This window comes from Cyclospora cayetanensis, unplaced genomic scaffold (assembly GCF_002999335.1).
Source record: "Cyclospora cayetanensis isolate NF1_C8 unplaced genomic scaffold, CcayRef3 CcayRef3_contig_20, whole genome shotgun sequence".
NCBI classification, from domain to species: domain Eukaryota; phylum Apicomplexa; class Conoidasida; order Eucoccidiorida; family Eimeriidae; genus Cyclospora; species Cyclospora cayetanensis.
Genome location: NW_020312148.1, coordinates 118,015 through 133,348, shown reverse-complemented (window position 1 = coordinate 133,348; position 15,334 = coordinate 118,015). Strand labels below are relative to the sequence as shown.

General features: G+C 53.5%; 2 protein-coding genes across 2 annotated transcripts; both read left to right on the top strand.

Annotated features, from left to right (window-relative positions):
* Positions 1-2,945: 2,945 nt before the first annotated feature.
* On the top strand, positions 2,946-3,329 carry LOC34622052 (small nuclear ribonucleoprotein SmD1b). Its single transcript, XM_022735233.1, has one exon. The coding sequence runs from the start codon at positions 2,946-2,948 to the stop codon at positions 3,327-3,329; it is 384 nt and encodes a 127-aa protein (XP_022589005.1).
* Positions 3,330-5,654: 2,325 nt separating this feature from the next.
* Positions 5,655-14,797, top strand: LOC34622053. The gene is made up of 17 exons (XM_026337764.1): positions 5,655-5,775; positions 6,019-6,491; positions 7,245-7,369; positions 7,824-7,878; positions 8,356-8,472; positions 8,673-8,972; positions 9,343-10,541; positions 10,780-11,080; positions 11,485-11,607; positions 12,131-12,358; positions 12,600-12,965; positions 13,205-13,251; positions 13,386-13,455; positions 13,663-13,833; positions 13,964-14,094; positions 14,279-14,382; positions 14,598-14,797. Exons 1-17 carry the CDS (start codon positions 5,655-5,657, stop codon positions 14,795-14,797), a joined length of 4,131 nt encoding a protein of 1,376 aa, XP_026193549.1.
* Positions 14,798-15,334: the final 537 nt, after the last annotated feature.

Genomic DNA, 15,334 nt, shown 5'->3' with positions numbered 1-15,334 from the left:
AATAAGGCCATCAAGGCCCCCCACAAGCGTAAACTGCGTAGCCTGTACCCCCACTGGTGATGCTCTCGAGATGCGCAATTCCTTTCCAAAGCAGGCTGAGGGTTTGCAGCTACCAGCTTCTTCACAGGTTCCAAACAACCAGATTGGAGTAGAGGGCCACCCACCTGCTGCTCACAGGACAACCAAGAAGCTCCACCGTTAAATTTTGGCCGTCTTCCCAATTATTTCCAGCGTTGGCAGGCTCTAGGCTTTTATAACGCAGAACCTAGAATCAGGCACCTTGATAATATTTGTCTCCTGAGGTATCGACTCGGCACCTTGGTGCAATGAGTACTCTCTAAGGCCCTTCAGTCCTTTGAGTAAAAGTGAGTGCAGTGCCCTCTCATTTTTCTGACCCGGCAATCGGATTCGTGGCCGCTGCGATGCATTAGCACGCTTTCTGTACAAGAGCTCTGCTGTGAATAAAAGAGAGACAAGGCCTAGGAGTAATGAGTCAGGAGGTAGGGCCGCTTCTGGCGCCCACTAGTACCTGCTCTTCGCCAACAGGTATGGCATGCGACTTTGGACTTGTCAAAAGAATTGGGACAGAGATAGTGTGGCGGTTCGATTTTTGACGCTGTCCACTGAGTAACGCTGGACTTGTTTATATGAGGCTTTACGCTCCGGCCTGCGTATTTGTATCTATCCTTTAGCCTTGCCGTGCGGGGCTGGTTTACGCTACTATCACAAGAGTCTATGGGGAGCGCACCTGCGTGCCCAAAAGTAAATGCGCAATCTTTGTGAAGTCCAGTGTAAAGATGATTTCACATAAGCTCCAACAGGCAGTTCTGTGAGTAGACGAGTACCGCACAAAGCAATTGCTATGTCATAAAGATTCAAAAAGAAGGCTCTGCAACCGAGTGCGCAGTTCGGATGCCACCACAAGATATGCCTTAAGGGCTAGCACTTGACCTCTCCTTTTGAATTCTGCGCGCTTGCTTGGGCTCTGCAGAGGGAGCAGATAGTTTTAGACTTGTTCATATCTGTTGCCTTTCAGCCACAGCGTGTTCTTGCTAAAGGGGCAAAAGAAGAAGGGCTGGGGCTGGAGGTGGTTTGGTTAATGCAGTCGCATCCTCTGAGCAGTTCAAGACGATAGCATACAACCTCACATTGTGTGTTTTTGTACTCACGCACATGATCTCTGTTCTTGCCCTGTGGGAGTGCATCGCTGCTTCCCAGAGGATGGACTTCAAAAAACAGGCAAAAATAAGCGGGCGTTTTACAGCTAAATTGTATGCAAATAAAAGTATTCTGGAAAAGAGGACCGAGGGTAGCCTAACGTGCTCCTTATAAGCACTGGACCGGGTGGCCTTAAAGCAAGGGATGAGAACACATCACTTTGTGAATAACATGCGAGAGCTTTCCCCTGAGTATTTGACTGGATTTCTAATATCGATAGCCATATGGCGTCCAGAGGAAGAATACTGTGGATCTCGCGTGTTGCACGCCTGTTATGGTCTCTATCAGGAGACATGTAGCCTTGAACCCTTCAAAATGAGAAGAAATAGAACAGCTCGAATGCAGGTTGCTGGACCTTCAGAGCACGTCACTGCATCATCTGAGCGTATCGACAATGGGCTTCCAGCTGCACGCAGTAGCTTAGCGTACAGGTACCCAAATCTAATGTAGTGGGCTATGCTGCACTTCCGTACCTACTGCAACGCTGGAAAGATTCACTTACGAACTCATAATTATTGAATAGTCTATTGATTGTTTGCATGCCGTATTGATTGCGGAGTGGCGTCAACTAGACAAATGAAAATCGTTATTGGATGCGTGTGAGCAGATTTGCATCTGCAATTTGTTTCGATTGCCTGGAGTGCCTACAGTTTGCAACATAGCGCCAACAAGCTGTCCTTCCATCTCCTTCGTCTTTCAGTGCTGAGGGGCGCGGGCAGGAAAAGGAGGGAGCTCGTTAAGAAGCACTTTGAATTTTTTTTTTATTCAGTTGGTACTGAGTGTAAAGTTAAAAGTTTTTTTACGGGGACCTAAGGAGGGGCGTTACAGATGTAGTGGTACAACTAATGCATCTTGCATGGGGAAATGCCTATTTTTCAGCCAACACAGAATTCAAGCAGCCCAGCCATGCAGTCTCTGCCTAGCTAAATGTTGAGTAAACCTAACTGGTGCAGATGCTTCCGCCAAGTGCAGCCTGGCCACCTAATGCAGTAGAGCCATGAAAACAGGATGTACACCCTAGCTTGCGGCTTTGTTGCGGATGAAAGATTTGAGGCCTTCTCGAGGGTTTCCAACCCACTGAAGTTAACATATAAGCATTGAGGGAAGAGAGCTAGGTCACCGCCATACTCTAATGTGCATACGCGCACTCTGTACGCGGTGAAGCAGTAACCACATATGGGGTGCAGTAGTCTATAAAAGGCGACCTCAGTAGGTATCTGTCGGATATGCTGAAGCTCCGTGAAATCAACAAAAGTACAAAAGTGCTCCCTTTGAGCTGGAGGGAACGGCGTTAGCCCCAGTGCCAGCGCCTCCTTGGCAGCCAGGCCCCTGGTGTACGTTCAGCTGCATGCATGTAGCAGCCTAGTGGGCTTGAGGTTGAGGGTACACTACTCTGCGTTTGGGCCTTTTTTCCGCGTATAAAAGGCGTCGCTATCCTATTCTTTTCTTCATATAGACCTGCTGGCAACAAAATTCTGCCTTTGGACTGCGGGGAGCAAAGGGAGGCCGTTGCCGCAGAGAACCTCCCTCTCCCATTCACATTTGTTCGTTTTTGCTTCGTCTGTGTGTTTCTGCTTCTGAATGCATTTCCCCTTCCTCCTTCCTTCCCCCCTTGTTCCTTCCGAAACGTAATCTTGGCGTCGCCTGATTTACCTTCCAGGCACTAAACCCGCGCAGCCTAATCCCTTTAACGAGCCTCAAGCTGGCTACAAACCTGCTCATCCAAGATGAAGTTGGTGCGGTTTCTGATGCGTCTTGCCAATGAGACGCTGGTTTTGGAGCTGAAAAATGGCACAATCGTGCACGGAACTATCGTCGGTGTCGATGTTGCGATGAATACGCATTTGAAGAATGTCAAGCTCACCGTGAAGCACTCAAACCCAGTTTCCATGGATTACCTCACCATCAGAGGCAGCAATATAAGATATTTCATTCTGCCCGACTCCCTGCCTTTAGACACCCTTCTTATTGACGACACGCCCGTTCAAAGGCCCCCGAGGGAAACTGGACTGCGACCCCTCGCAAGAGGAAGAGGAAGGGGCGGCAGGGGAGCAGGTCCGAGGGGTGGCAGAGGATCAGGCCCAAGGGGAGGAGGCTTCAGAGGGAGGTAAAGCAGAAGGGAGGCATAAGATCGCCCTGGCTTGGGGAGCCTTAGGGTGTACGTTACACATGGAGTGTCTACTGACTGTACACCTCTGGAGTGCATGTGCTGTTTGGGTGCATATCCACGTGGGGCGTATGCGCATATGGGCGCTTTATGCACCTGATGTGTACTTGCTATGCGCACGTGCTGAGGTGTATGTACACGTTGAATCAAGTTGAGAGGGAAGTATAGAGGCGACACAGGAGGTTGTGGTCTAGCACCGCTCCAAGTTCTGCAGTGTGTCTGCACCTCCTACGGATTCGGGCTTTTAGCCATTTCTTTGTGGACCAATTTTGCCAGTAAATATATACATTTACAATGGTATTTTGCGGATGACAGACAGAAAAGGGCAGCCGGAGGCGGCAGAGCCCACGAAACCGTCTGCTCCTCACGAGAAAGAGGATGCAAACGAACGTCAAGCCAGTTCTCTCATTGTTGCTTTTGCTGTATTGTCAGCTATCATATCGCCGCTGGCGTAATGCAGGATTCTTGTAGGTGGTTATGTGTGTGCATGACAACCACTTCGGGACACCAGTCGTCGCATTCATATTGGATAGCGTAGCTTCTGAAAGGTTCTGTAGATTAGCTCTTAGGGCTTGGTGTTTCTTGTTGTCTGCTTAGACACACGTATATAAATCGCAGCATGTACATACGTGTGGCGTTCCAGAGACTAATAACACGCGAATCTCCTGCTGCACGCAAAGGTATTCGTAGGCGTATGCGCACATGTAGTTTTACAGCCTAGGCCTTATAGGCTTTCTATTCCACTTGCAGCCTTTTCGAGTCCATCCACTATCATCTCTGGCTTCACCTTTACGGTGTTCCGCCCTTTCCCCCAAGCGCTGCTCATCGTTTTGCTTCTTTCTGACGTCCACTCTAGCAAGGCTCGCCTGCAGCCTACAAGTATACCTGTAAGTCGCTCTGACGGGGTTACTTTTGTGTAGCAGCATCACGCTTCTCTGATCCAAAGGGTAGCAGGGTTGACTGTAGCATAAGTAGGCGGCCCAGCAAGGGGTTTGCGTGTTCACGCATGTATACCTGTGAAGACATTTGCGTGTAGGTGCTCACCTCTGAGGTGAGGCATGAAAGCTGCACCTCTGTGTGAACTGATTTTTGTGGGTGGGGACAAATGCATGGCAGAAGGCAGCCTTGTAGACAGATGCAGGCGCCTCTGAGTGAAGGACCTGGAAGCGCATGTGTAGATACAGTAAAGGCATGCGTAAAGGCGTGAATGGGAGAGCAGGCGCCTATCTGCAATGCTTATCGGCGTCAACATAAAGAGAATGTTTGGTCGGTTGAATTAAGGGGGAGATGTGGCTGCGAAGCTCCAAACTTGTCTGCCGGTACAATGCCTTATTCCTTGAGTTGAGTGCACCGGGTAGCTCTGTTTGTGTGTAACACCCAGTTGCGCACACATTTAAGCACTGCGGATCCGATTCCAAGAATCGTACCTTGCTGAGGCTTGGTTTGGGGCTTATAAAGGTGCAGATGCGGAGGAGGAAATCTAGGCAAGGCACGTACAGCCACTGTCTGTTGTTGCTCGCGGGTGGTGTTATATGTTCACAGTACACCGTAAGTGGAGGTAAGTCGCGCTTTAGCGGCGGAAAAGTTTCATTTCAGCTCTTAAATAAACTTGCTCGGCGTTGAATAGCGCATGCCAGCATACACCAGAATCCCCACCGCTACCGAACGGTCTCGCAGCCCAGGACTCCGGTGTATGGACACCTACGGGAAGTTTCGGGGTTTCCGAGAAAAATGAGCAAAATTACATGAAATGCGACACCTTGTTTGTTTAATATCTCAGTTTAAGGCGTCAGGAACTACGTGCGTAGCTATCTCATCAGCTCGCCGAACCAGAGGCACCATCGACAGCCGAGGCTAAGTGGCAGCCGCCGCTCCCGCGGCTGCACTTACCCCATGTGCAGACAGCGAAGGCTTTTAAGACCCCGAGGGAACTTATTTAGTCCTTCTGCGCAGCCAGAATACAGAAGCAGAATTAGAAGCAGCACCATCCAGCCACAGAGAGGGCAGCAGACCGCGCTTCCGGATACTCGACGTACATACACAGCACCAGGGACCGCAGTAGCAGCATCTTCCCAAGCTGCAGGCAGCCGTTCTGGTGCTTTGCTGTGGGCGTAGCGGCTGCAGAACTCGTTCTTGCCACTAACGCTGCTGCCTGGACTCGCCAACCTTGGTCACACAGCGCTGTTGCAGCAGTCTCTGCATTTGCACCAGCGACTACGAAGGCTCCGGGCGCAGGACCTGCACGAAAACGGCTGCATCGGTCGCAGCAATGACACTCCGTCTGTCAGATTGCTTGCGGTCGTTGCATCGACACCGAAGGCCCCCGGAGCAGCGGGAACCCATGAATTCTGGATCGACCACGCTGCACCCTGGAAATACGTCTGGTGACTGCGAAGCCGTCGAGCAGACGCAGCCTCAGTCACGCGCTGTGGAGACGCAGCAGCAGCAGCGACCACCCAGCAGTAGCAGCCTCCTCAGCGCAGTCCACTGCGACTCAGGAATCCCTCCTCCCGTTGCTGCAGCGCACAGCGGATCCGTCTCGGAGTGCTCCTCCCTAGCCACGTCCATGTTGGCTCGTGCCGTGAGTCACAGAGGCCCTTCCTCCTCCGCCTCGCCTCCTGCGGCGCCCGCAGGGGGCCCCTCTTCGGGGGGGGGCAGTCAGCCACAGAGCGACGAGGCCAGTCGGACCACCTCTCTTCAGCAGCTCAACTCCGAGTGCCTTACCCCTCCGCACTTCGCTGTCTTTATGTGGGGTTTGAACGACAGCGGCCAGCTGCTAAGTGGCGCACAGCCACCCTCTAACACACCTCCCGAAATCCACACCGGAGGCGACGCCGCCGCCGCCCCCGGGTGTCCCCCTTTGGGGGGCCCCCGAGGGGCCCCCCCAACTGCAGTGGAACGCTTAGAAAACAAGAGTATCTGCGGGTGCTGCCTCGGGCTGGAAAGGACTTGGGTGTGGGATGTCACCCAGAATGTGTGGGGTGGGGGAGACAATGAGGGGGGCTGCCTGGATCCGGAGGGAGAAGCATTCATTCGAAAGCCTAAATTAAGCGATGCCGTACGAGGAGCCGTCTCTGTGGCGACGGGGGAGTCACACACTATTGCCGTTCTGGATAACGGATGTAAGACGCTTGCCCACAGGCAAACACGCGACTGTAAACACACACACACACATACACATACAGGGGGAAAGAGAGAGAGAGATAGGGAGAGAAAGAGAGAAACACAAATTCTTCTTCTTCGCCCACATGCCCAAGAGTTCTTCCAGAGGGATTGCAGGCTTTTTGCCCACGCGAACATTCGGAAGCACGCGACCCTGTCGTGCAGGTGCCATATGTTGGCGCCTTACGGGCTTTTGTCATAGCGGCGCTCTCGTGGGTGGTTTGACTGCCTTCTTCTGCCTCAGCCGCCATTGCATTTGGAAGCAACGAATTCGGGCAGCTTGGGAGGGGCCCCTCAGCGCGAGTCCTCCGCACTTTTGCGCCTCAGGCCATGCAGCTGGACAGGTCGAGGCCCCTTCTGCAGGGACAGGTGATGAGCGAGGGAGGGAAAGGGGCTGGAATTTCAAAGCCTAGAGGGATGTGTCAATGTTCATGGGGTGCAGGCGTTGCGGCGGTTGCTCCTTGGGCCAGCCGTTGCTGCTGTGCGTGGTTTTTGCAGGGGGGGGGCTTGAGAGCCCCCACGAGTAAACGCAAATGTAAATACGCCTATACGTATATGCACATTTATATGGATATGTATGCATATATATATATATACCCATCGAGTGCTGTGTAGCACATGGATGCAAGTATGAAGGTCTTTGGTTCGAGAGCGGTGTCCTCTGGGCTTTGCGGTGTTTTCGTTGTGGGGGCATTAGGTTCGTTTTTGCCAGGCAGCGTGTGGCGGCTGTTATTCCCTGGCTTTGACAGAGACAGGTATGCTGCTGGCCTGCGGATCCTCATCGCACGGCTGTCTGGGGATTGGCGAGGAGACTCAAGACGGGCAGCAGCAACAACCGTAAGGTGGACGCGCGCAAGGGCGAGTGGGGGGAGGGGGGATAAAACGACAAGGGTCAGAACTAGGATCGAGGGGTTCACAATCGGGGTAGCTGGGGGGAGGACGAGGACGTTTCCAGGGCACGTGGGGTCCTGCAGCAGAGAGGCAAGGAGGGGAACAAACATGCTACAGAGCGGTTAAGGAGGAATGAGGGGCCTTAAGCAGGTGCAAAGGGCGGGGGGGACATACACAGGAGACGCACGACTCTTACCCTATCGTCGCGTGTCTTGCTGTTTTTTCTGCCTTCATTACCCTTGGGCTTTTACCGTAAAGCCGCACTCTGCTTTCCCGCCCTTTGTGTGTATTTCACCTTGTGTGACGCGTTCTCGCCTCGCATTCACTATCTCACATAGTGCCCTGCCTTTTCCTTTGCCGCATGCCCCGCCGCCTTGCGCAGAAGCGTAGAGCCTCTGCTGCGGCCGATTCCTGCCCTCATCGGTCTTCCAATTAAACAGGTGCGCTTTAGCCTGCTGGAAGCTTCTTTCTTGTCCCTTCTTGGGTGGCTCCTTCGCTTCCTGAATGTCGCTATTGCGTGGTGCATCCTCTCGCTGTCTCTGACTCACTCCCTCCCCTTCTCTTCCCACTGCACAATGGCTCCTGGGCCTCTTCCCACACGGCGTGCTGCCATCAGCCTTCACAAATACGGCTCCCTTCTCGCGCCTACCTGCCACTTTGTCTCTCTACCTGCGACTGTGGAGCCTCTTTTCTCCGTGTGCTTCTCTGTGTGGCTCTGTGTTGGGTTCCCTGAATGCTGAGCCTGGACGTCGGTCGTCTCGTGTGTCTCTGCCCCTAGTTAGTTCTCTCTGCCATTCGCCCTTAGCAGCCTCCAGGATAGCTTATGGCCGCAGCTAACGTGGTGCGTCTAGGGCCTAGGGTTCGAGGCTACTAGGCTGCTGGGGGTTTGTGGCTTGGGATGTGCGGTTTTTTCGAAGGTGGCTGCAAGCAATGAACATGCGTTGGCTCTGAGCATCAGCGGCGAAGTTTTTTCGTGGGGTTCCAACAAGTGGGGGCGACTGGGCCTTGGGGAGGCGTTCGACAGTGTTAAGAACGTAGGGTCTAATTCCCGAGGCTCCTTGCTTGTATTGCACACCCCTCTCTCGTTAGGCCTTAAAACAAAGCGCCTCCGTCCTCTGAAGAGTAGAGGTCCCTCCTCTCTTCCAAGCAAGGCCCCTGGAAGCCGTTGTCAAGCTCCCGAGGCGCGATGACGCCAACAGACTAGGATCGGCGTGGTAATTACGGGTTGTTTCAGGTATGGACTCCGACGTTGGTGCGTCTGTCTCTGCGGGTGCGCTACGTGGCGGCTAGCGACACACATTCCGGACTGGTCGTGTCAGGAGGGCTGCTGTATTTGTGCGGCAGCAACAGCTACGGCGAGCTGTCCTACCCTGTGGGCCCCCTACCTGCTTCGCGAGACAGACTGCCAAGAAATGCAGCTGAGGAAGCTCCCATTGCCTGGAGTTCCCGCTTTCTTCTCGTTAGGAGCCTCCAACAGCACAAGATCAAGGTCGTGGCGCTCGGGAGGCACTTCACTGTAGCCCTTACGCGTTCGGTAAGAAGAAAGGGGCCTCTCTCAGACTCATGGCACTGCATCCTTGCCTATCTACACCTATATCCTTGGATACGCTTGTACATGTGCATGCACATATGCCGCACTGGATCTGGCAGCTTCTCTCTAGCAAGACCCTTCGGCGGCAAGGGCATAGAGCTGCAGGGCCATAGCAAGCAGGTGCCAAGAACCTAAGCAGAAGAGGAGCAGCTTCTGCGTGCTCTTTCTTCTCTGCGCGATCGCCGTCATGTGCCTGCCTGTCAGCGGTCTTATCACCTGGGGATGGGTAGATGTGTAGATGCGTTGCTATGTGTATATATGTTTGTATATATATATATATATATGTGCGCGTTGCCGCCGGCGTATTCTGCAGGGCAAGGTCTATTCTTGGGGTGTAAATGATGTGAACCAACTGGGAGTCTCTTCCAAAGCAGTATTTCCTCTGTCGCCGTATTTGGGTGAAGAAGCTGCTCCTCCGAAGCCCCACACCCCTCAGCCTCAGCTCCTGTGGCTGCCTTCTGAAAGCTCTGTGCAGCAGCAGCTGTTCTTTTATTTGATTGCCGCTGGGCCCTTCACAGCCTTTGCTGCTGCAGTCGAGACACAGCAAGGAGGCGCGGAGGAGGGGCACCTCAATCAAAGCTTGGAAACATTCTTCAAGAAGGTGCTCTGCCGTTCTCGCTCTTCCGTCGGCTGGGAATACCGCAAACTGACGGCAGCCTCTCACTCTATTGCCATGGCGGCGCAGCTAGCCGGGGGAATGGGCAGAAGGCCTTCAATCGGAGGATCCTCTGCTGGTGGAGCCTCAGGGCCTTGTGCGGTGCAGCGGCTGCTCACACTGAGCCGCGGAGAGAGTAACCTGGTGAGTGTCGAGGCTCCCGGAGGCTCTCAGGGGCGCATGCAAGGGCCACCCGACCAGCTGCTCTCCCGGCAGGAGAGCAGCACGCAGGAAGCTGCCTCATTTTTCCTTTCGGGAGTCTCGGTAGAAGAGGTGCTGAGCCTCCTCGAGGGTGCAAGGAGCACTGGGGACCTCTCAGCCTTGCGATCCATGGTAACCCAGGTGTTTGGCGATGTCTTTCGCTTGAATTCCTCGTTTGCTTATCCTGGCCACGGGAGCGTGCCAGACTTCGAAGGCCTCACCGCAGTGTACGGACAGCTGCCGGCTGAGCTGCTGCCCCTGGTGTGCCAGAGTTTCTCGCTTGTTGTCAGCAACACAATAAAGATGGCGCAGTTCTTACGAAGGCCGGACCAACTCAAATTCATCCTTTTTATGCTTGCATGCACGCCCATCTACGCTAGCTTCTGCGAGAGAGGCTCTCAGGAGGGGTCGTCGGGGTCTACAAAGCCAGAGAAGCACGAAGACACGGGCGCGGGGTCGCAGGGAGGCCTCGCGGAGACAGGGGCAGACAGAGGTACTTCGGACAAACCCCAGGAGATACATCTGCAAGCGCAAAGGCCAGACACCAGGGGAGAACTCTTGTACACGGCAGTAATCCACATGCTCTTCCACCTACCCGCCGACGGGAAAAGAAGCTTTTTGCGCCTTGCGAAGGAATTTCCAGATTCGATATTTGAGTGCGCACAGGGCGAGGACAGATATGGGGTGGAGCTGCTACTCAAACGTGTTTTTTTCTCTGCGGGGGCCCCTAGTGTACTTTACATGTTTTGTATGTATACGATCTAGCAACTTCGCTGCGCAGTGGCGAGGCTGTGTATTTCCTCTCTGCATGGGTATCTGGGGGACTGCTGCCAGTTTTTTTGTCTGTACTACGCCTTTAAACATCTATCTCTCTGTGCTCGTTACTTTTCGCAGGACGGCCCTAGTATTCCCAGCATGCCGTTTCCTGGCGCACGCTCTCTCAACCGCGGGGTCACGCTATCGCATTGTGGACCGAGTGTGGCACTGCGCAGCCTTGCTGCAGCTGTTATACCACGCCAACCTCAGCAGCAATCGAAAGGTCATTCTAGGTGGTGGTCGCGGCACGAAGATTCCCATAGAAAAGTTTCAAGTCGAAGAAATCGGGGTCTTTGTAGACCCTATTAAGGAGGTCGGCGCCTACATTGAGATAGCCCCGAGGGCGGCTCAGCAACAAGACCAGCAAAACACACAAGCCGTCAAAGAACAGCGATATCGCCGTGAGATACACAGACACACACTTCCACATGCATACACATACACACACATTTCCACATGCATACACATACACATACACGCACTTCCACATGCATACACATACACATACGTAAAAACCTAAAGGGAAAGCGTAGACATTTGGCGGGACTGTGTCTGGACCTGGCTAGCCTTTAAAGATATATTAGCTTCTCAGCTTGCAAGAGGTGGTTTGGCAGAGGAGCACCAGAGCCAGCAATGTTTACGTGGTCATCAGGAAGCCCCGTAGAGACACCTGCCCATGGGATGCCAGTCTGTTGGTGCAGCGTCTGTCGGGCTTCAGCTACAGAAAGTGCAGACTAGGAGATGAGGCTATGACTTTAAGCCAAGCAGTTTGAATGTGTGGAGTGTGCTGCAGCCGTGCGATTGTTTGAGCTTGAGCGGGATGTGGTAAACAACAGTGAGCTGCAGTCCGGGTGGTCTCTCTTCATGGCGCACTTGAACCTTTGCCCTCTATCATTTAAGCGCAATGTAGGGAGCTATTTCAAAGAAGCAGAGTCCTTGTTTCTTTATCGTACACTCAAAATATGCTATTTCGCTCGCAAGGTGTCGATTTGGCTCTCGCTTTTTCCCAGTGCTGCCCCCTGTCTTCCGTGCTGCCTGCCATTGCCCCAAAGTGTGTGCTTGCGAGCTTCTTTTTTGGTTGCGCCGCTCCTTTTTTTCTATATATATGTATGTACATACGTGGCTGTCTTCGTACATGTGCATATCGATAGACCTACGCGTAGACATGCATGCATGCATGTATGCAATTATACCTCGCATTTAGTCCTTGTCTTTTTCTTCTGCACCAGGCGGCCTTCACCGTCTGCTTCTTTTCCTCGGTGTTCGTGTCGGTTGCGCCTTTTCTGTCTCCTCCCTATCCCTAGCTACGCGTTGTGTGCAGGGAAAAGGCGGATATATTTTGTTGCCGGCCCCCTTCTCCGTCAGTCTTCGCGTAGATCAATGAGTTTTCTTCCTCTTGTCGCGTATGTCTCCTCGTGCGTGTGCGCAGGTCTTGCTGGTAGACAACGTGTACAGACAACACCACATGTCTCTTCAGTCTCTCTTGAACACGCAGCTGCCCTTTTTAATAGTGCGGGTCCGCCGCAGTGCTGCCGTCACGGACGCCTGTCGATTCTTGGGATCCAGCGACCCCAAAGATTTGCTGCGTCCCCTCAAAGTCATCTTCGATGGGGAGGAGGGTGTGGACGAGGGGGGTCTCCGCAGGGAGTTTTTTTCCGTGAGTTGACAACATTCACGCAATCACCCAGAAGGTGTCAATTTTCACCGCGCGTGAGCGTGGTTCTAAGAGATAGGCTGGCATGTTGTGTGCGCGAAAGCCAGCGTGCGCCACCACCTTATGGCCTCCCTTCACATTCTTCGCCCCTCTCGGCCGCTCTGTACTGTGCACTGTGTCTGTTCATCTCCTGGCCGCTTCCGATTCTCCGTGCTGCCTGCTGCGTTGCTCTCTCGCTGCTCAGCTGCTCACCAGAGAGCTCTTTTCTCCTTCTAGAGGGCTGTTTTCGTACAAGTCTGGGGTCAGGACTATGTGGTTTCAGCAGCAAGATGATGTGAAAACAGGCACAGAGCCTGGCAATGCTGCCGGTGAGCTACCGTCGATTCTTAGCACCTCCGAAGGTTGCGCCGAGCCTCAGGAAGCGGCAGCCGTGGCGCGAATCGCTTCCAGAGAGGGAGAAACAGAGGGAGAAGGTGAATGTGGGGCTGATAAAGGCAGCAAACAGGACGCTGTGCCAGAAGGGAAGGCTAAGGAGTATTGGGTTACTGGCCTGCTTGCCGCAATGGCGGTCTACAACGATATCCTGATGCCCCTTAACTTGCCACTCGTCGTACGCCTAATCGCTGTGCCGGCTACTGCTGTTCTTGCTGCTGATCTTGCTGTTGCCTTCGGGCTCTTGACGCCCTCAGAGTTGCTTTTTGGGTGCATTAAGAGTAGTTGTTGGAAGCACCCGTTCGTCGGTGCGCGGGATGCATTACGGGCCCTTTCGGAAAGGGGCCCCCTATGTCTCGTGTTTTCTTGAAATGCGTTGTGCATCCCCTTCTGTTTGCCTTTCGATTCTGCGTTCAGATCTATAAGCGGCTGCAGGGCGCAGAGGTCACCCTCGACGACCTGAGGTACTGCCACTACTACTGTGGGGTTTTGGAGGCTCAAGACAGATTGCACTACTTACTTGCCTCGTGCGCACAGTTTGAGGTCCAAGAGGGTGGACTGTGGAGGGTTGTGCTGCGTCGTTTTCGCGCTTTTGCAGCGACGTTTTCCCTGAGGAGCTCCACAGTTTCGAAAAACTGCTGGAGATTGACAATGAGGCAACCTTCAATGTAGGCATCCCGACGCTTCGTAGAGCTCAACTTCACTGTATCCGCCTACAGGGTGCCTTGTATTCCCTGCCTTCCACTCTTCCTTTTGGAGCCGCCTCCGCGTTGCCAGCCAGGTCGAGGCAGCCTGAAGCTTGCACAGGGGTTGATAATGAGAGGGGTCGGCGGTGCGTACAGTGTATATGTGTGACTGCGCGCCTGGTTTTGCAGGAAGCATTTGAGGGAATGACGTTTGCTGTGGACGTAGAACTGCCAGGGGGACGCAGAGGGCAGGTGGCGTTGAAGCCGGCTGGCGAGACCGTGGCCCTTACGATCCACAACAGACAGGAATTTGTGCATTTGTACACTCGCTACCTGCTTGTCACTTCGGTTGACTGGCAGGTAAAAGAAGCTCGAGCTTGCTGTTTAGCCCACACATGCCCCTCGCTTCCCCTTACTATCTTTCCACAGTTACTCTCGCGCCGTATCCGTTCGCTTTTTCCGTTTGCTGTCCCTGCGTTTGGTTTCGTAGTATTCACATTTCGAGAGGGGTTTCCAGCTCATTGCGCCGCCTCTTGTGGGGAGTCTTACTGGCAAAGAACTGCAGCTCCTCATTTGCGGCACGCCAGAACTGGACTTCAATGAACTCAAGGAATCCTGCAGGTCTGAGCGAGGGACTAATGATTGGGAATGTAAGGGGATCGGGGAAGAATGCTTTGGGGAGTTGGAGTCACCGCTCTCACAGCTGGGCGCAGGACCATGGAGTTTGGAGTCCTTTTGGACGATGCGCGGCTTGAGGCTTTGACTTAGGGGCTTGTATTCTGTGTCTCTTACTTTCTCACTGCAGGTATGAAGGGTATGCCGCCGACTGCCCCTATATACGGTCGCTTTGGGAGATCTTGACTTCATTCGATATTTTCCAGAAGCAAAATTTCCTCAAGTTTGTGTCGGGTAAGCAGGCCATAATGTGCCTGGTGGGCTTTTTGCGTCTTCATTAGTTCGGAAGCCCTTTTCCTATCCAGAATCCGACTCCGCCGGAAGCACCTGAAAGGCCACAGCGCTCGCTTTTGTATTTTGCCACGCCAGGCCTTCAATAAGTACCAAACTTCTCCCTGCCTCATACCTCCTCCGGCTTTTCGCTGCGTGGCTTGTGGGTGTGCGTCAAGGAAGTGAGCGCTCTCCGGCCTTTGGCTTGAAGGAGCTTCGCCTGGTGATTCAGAAAAACGGCGGGGAGCCCACTGAGCGGCTTCCAACCTCATTCACGTGTTTCTGCACGCTCCTGCTGCCCGAATACGCTTCCAAAGAGAAGTTGCAGAGGCTCCTCACCATCGCCATCGAGGCGTCCGAGGGTTTCGGATTGCAGTGAGAAGCTCATCGGGCCCAAGTGTTGCATGAGCACTCTATGAAAACAAATCTTTGTAGTTCGGGGGGCACAAAGGGGCTGCATTACTGCAGGTAAAGGTCCCTCGTTTGCGGGAGGGAGAGGCCACCCAGGGTCTCTTTAGGGCAAGAATCTTCAATACTTCTCACCTCCCAGGGGCCTTGCGGTTTACCGGCGTGATATTTGCACGTTCTACATGTACGTCGCGTTGCAAGAAGCCCTGCTGACCAGGGGTTCTTGGGGCCCCCGGCAATCCGGGGGGCCCCGCGAAAAATCGGGTTGCCCCAGCACTGCTGATGGTAGTTCCTCGGCGATGTGTAGCAATCCGTCGTGTAAGTGTGTGTACCTGTCTGTACGTATGTGTGTCGCGCCGCGAGAATGTGTGCCGATCTCCTGAATGTTGCCTATGGCCCCTCTTAATGCATAAAGTAGTCCATGTTGGATAGGAGGATCTGCTGCACCAGGAAGTGCAACCTTGAATCTGTTGGGCTCTTGAGGTGCTAGGATATAATATGGCTAAGA

Excerpts from the sequence above, each read along its gene's own strand:
- LOC34622052 (XM_022735233.1), top strand. The coding sequence starts at position 2,946 with ATGAAGTTGGTGCGGTTTCTGATGCGTCTTGCCAATGAGACGCTGGTT.
- LOC34622053 (XM_026337764.1), top strand. The coding sequence starts at position 5,655 with ATGACACTCCGTCTGTCAGATTGCTTGCGGTCGTTGCATCGACACCGA. Across the intron at positions 8,473-8,672 it reads CGTTCGACAGTGTTAAGAAC|GTATGGACTCCGACGTTGGT; the intron begins GTAGGGTCTAAT and ends GGGTTGTTTCAG. Across the intron at positions 14,095-14,278 it reads GAACTCAAGGAATCCTGCAG|GTATGAAGGGTATGCCGCCG; the intron begins GTCTGAGCGAGG and ends TTCTCACTGCAG.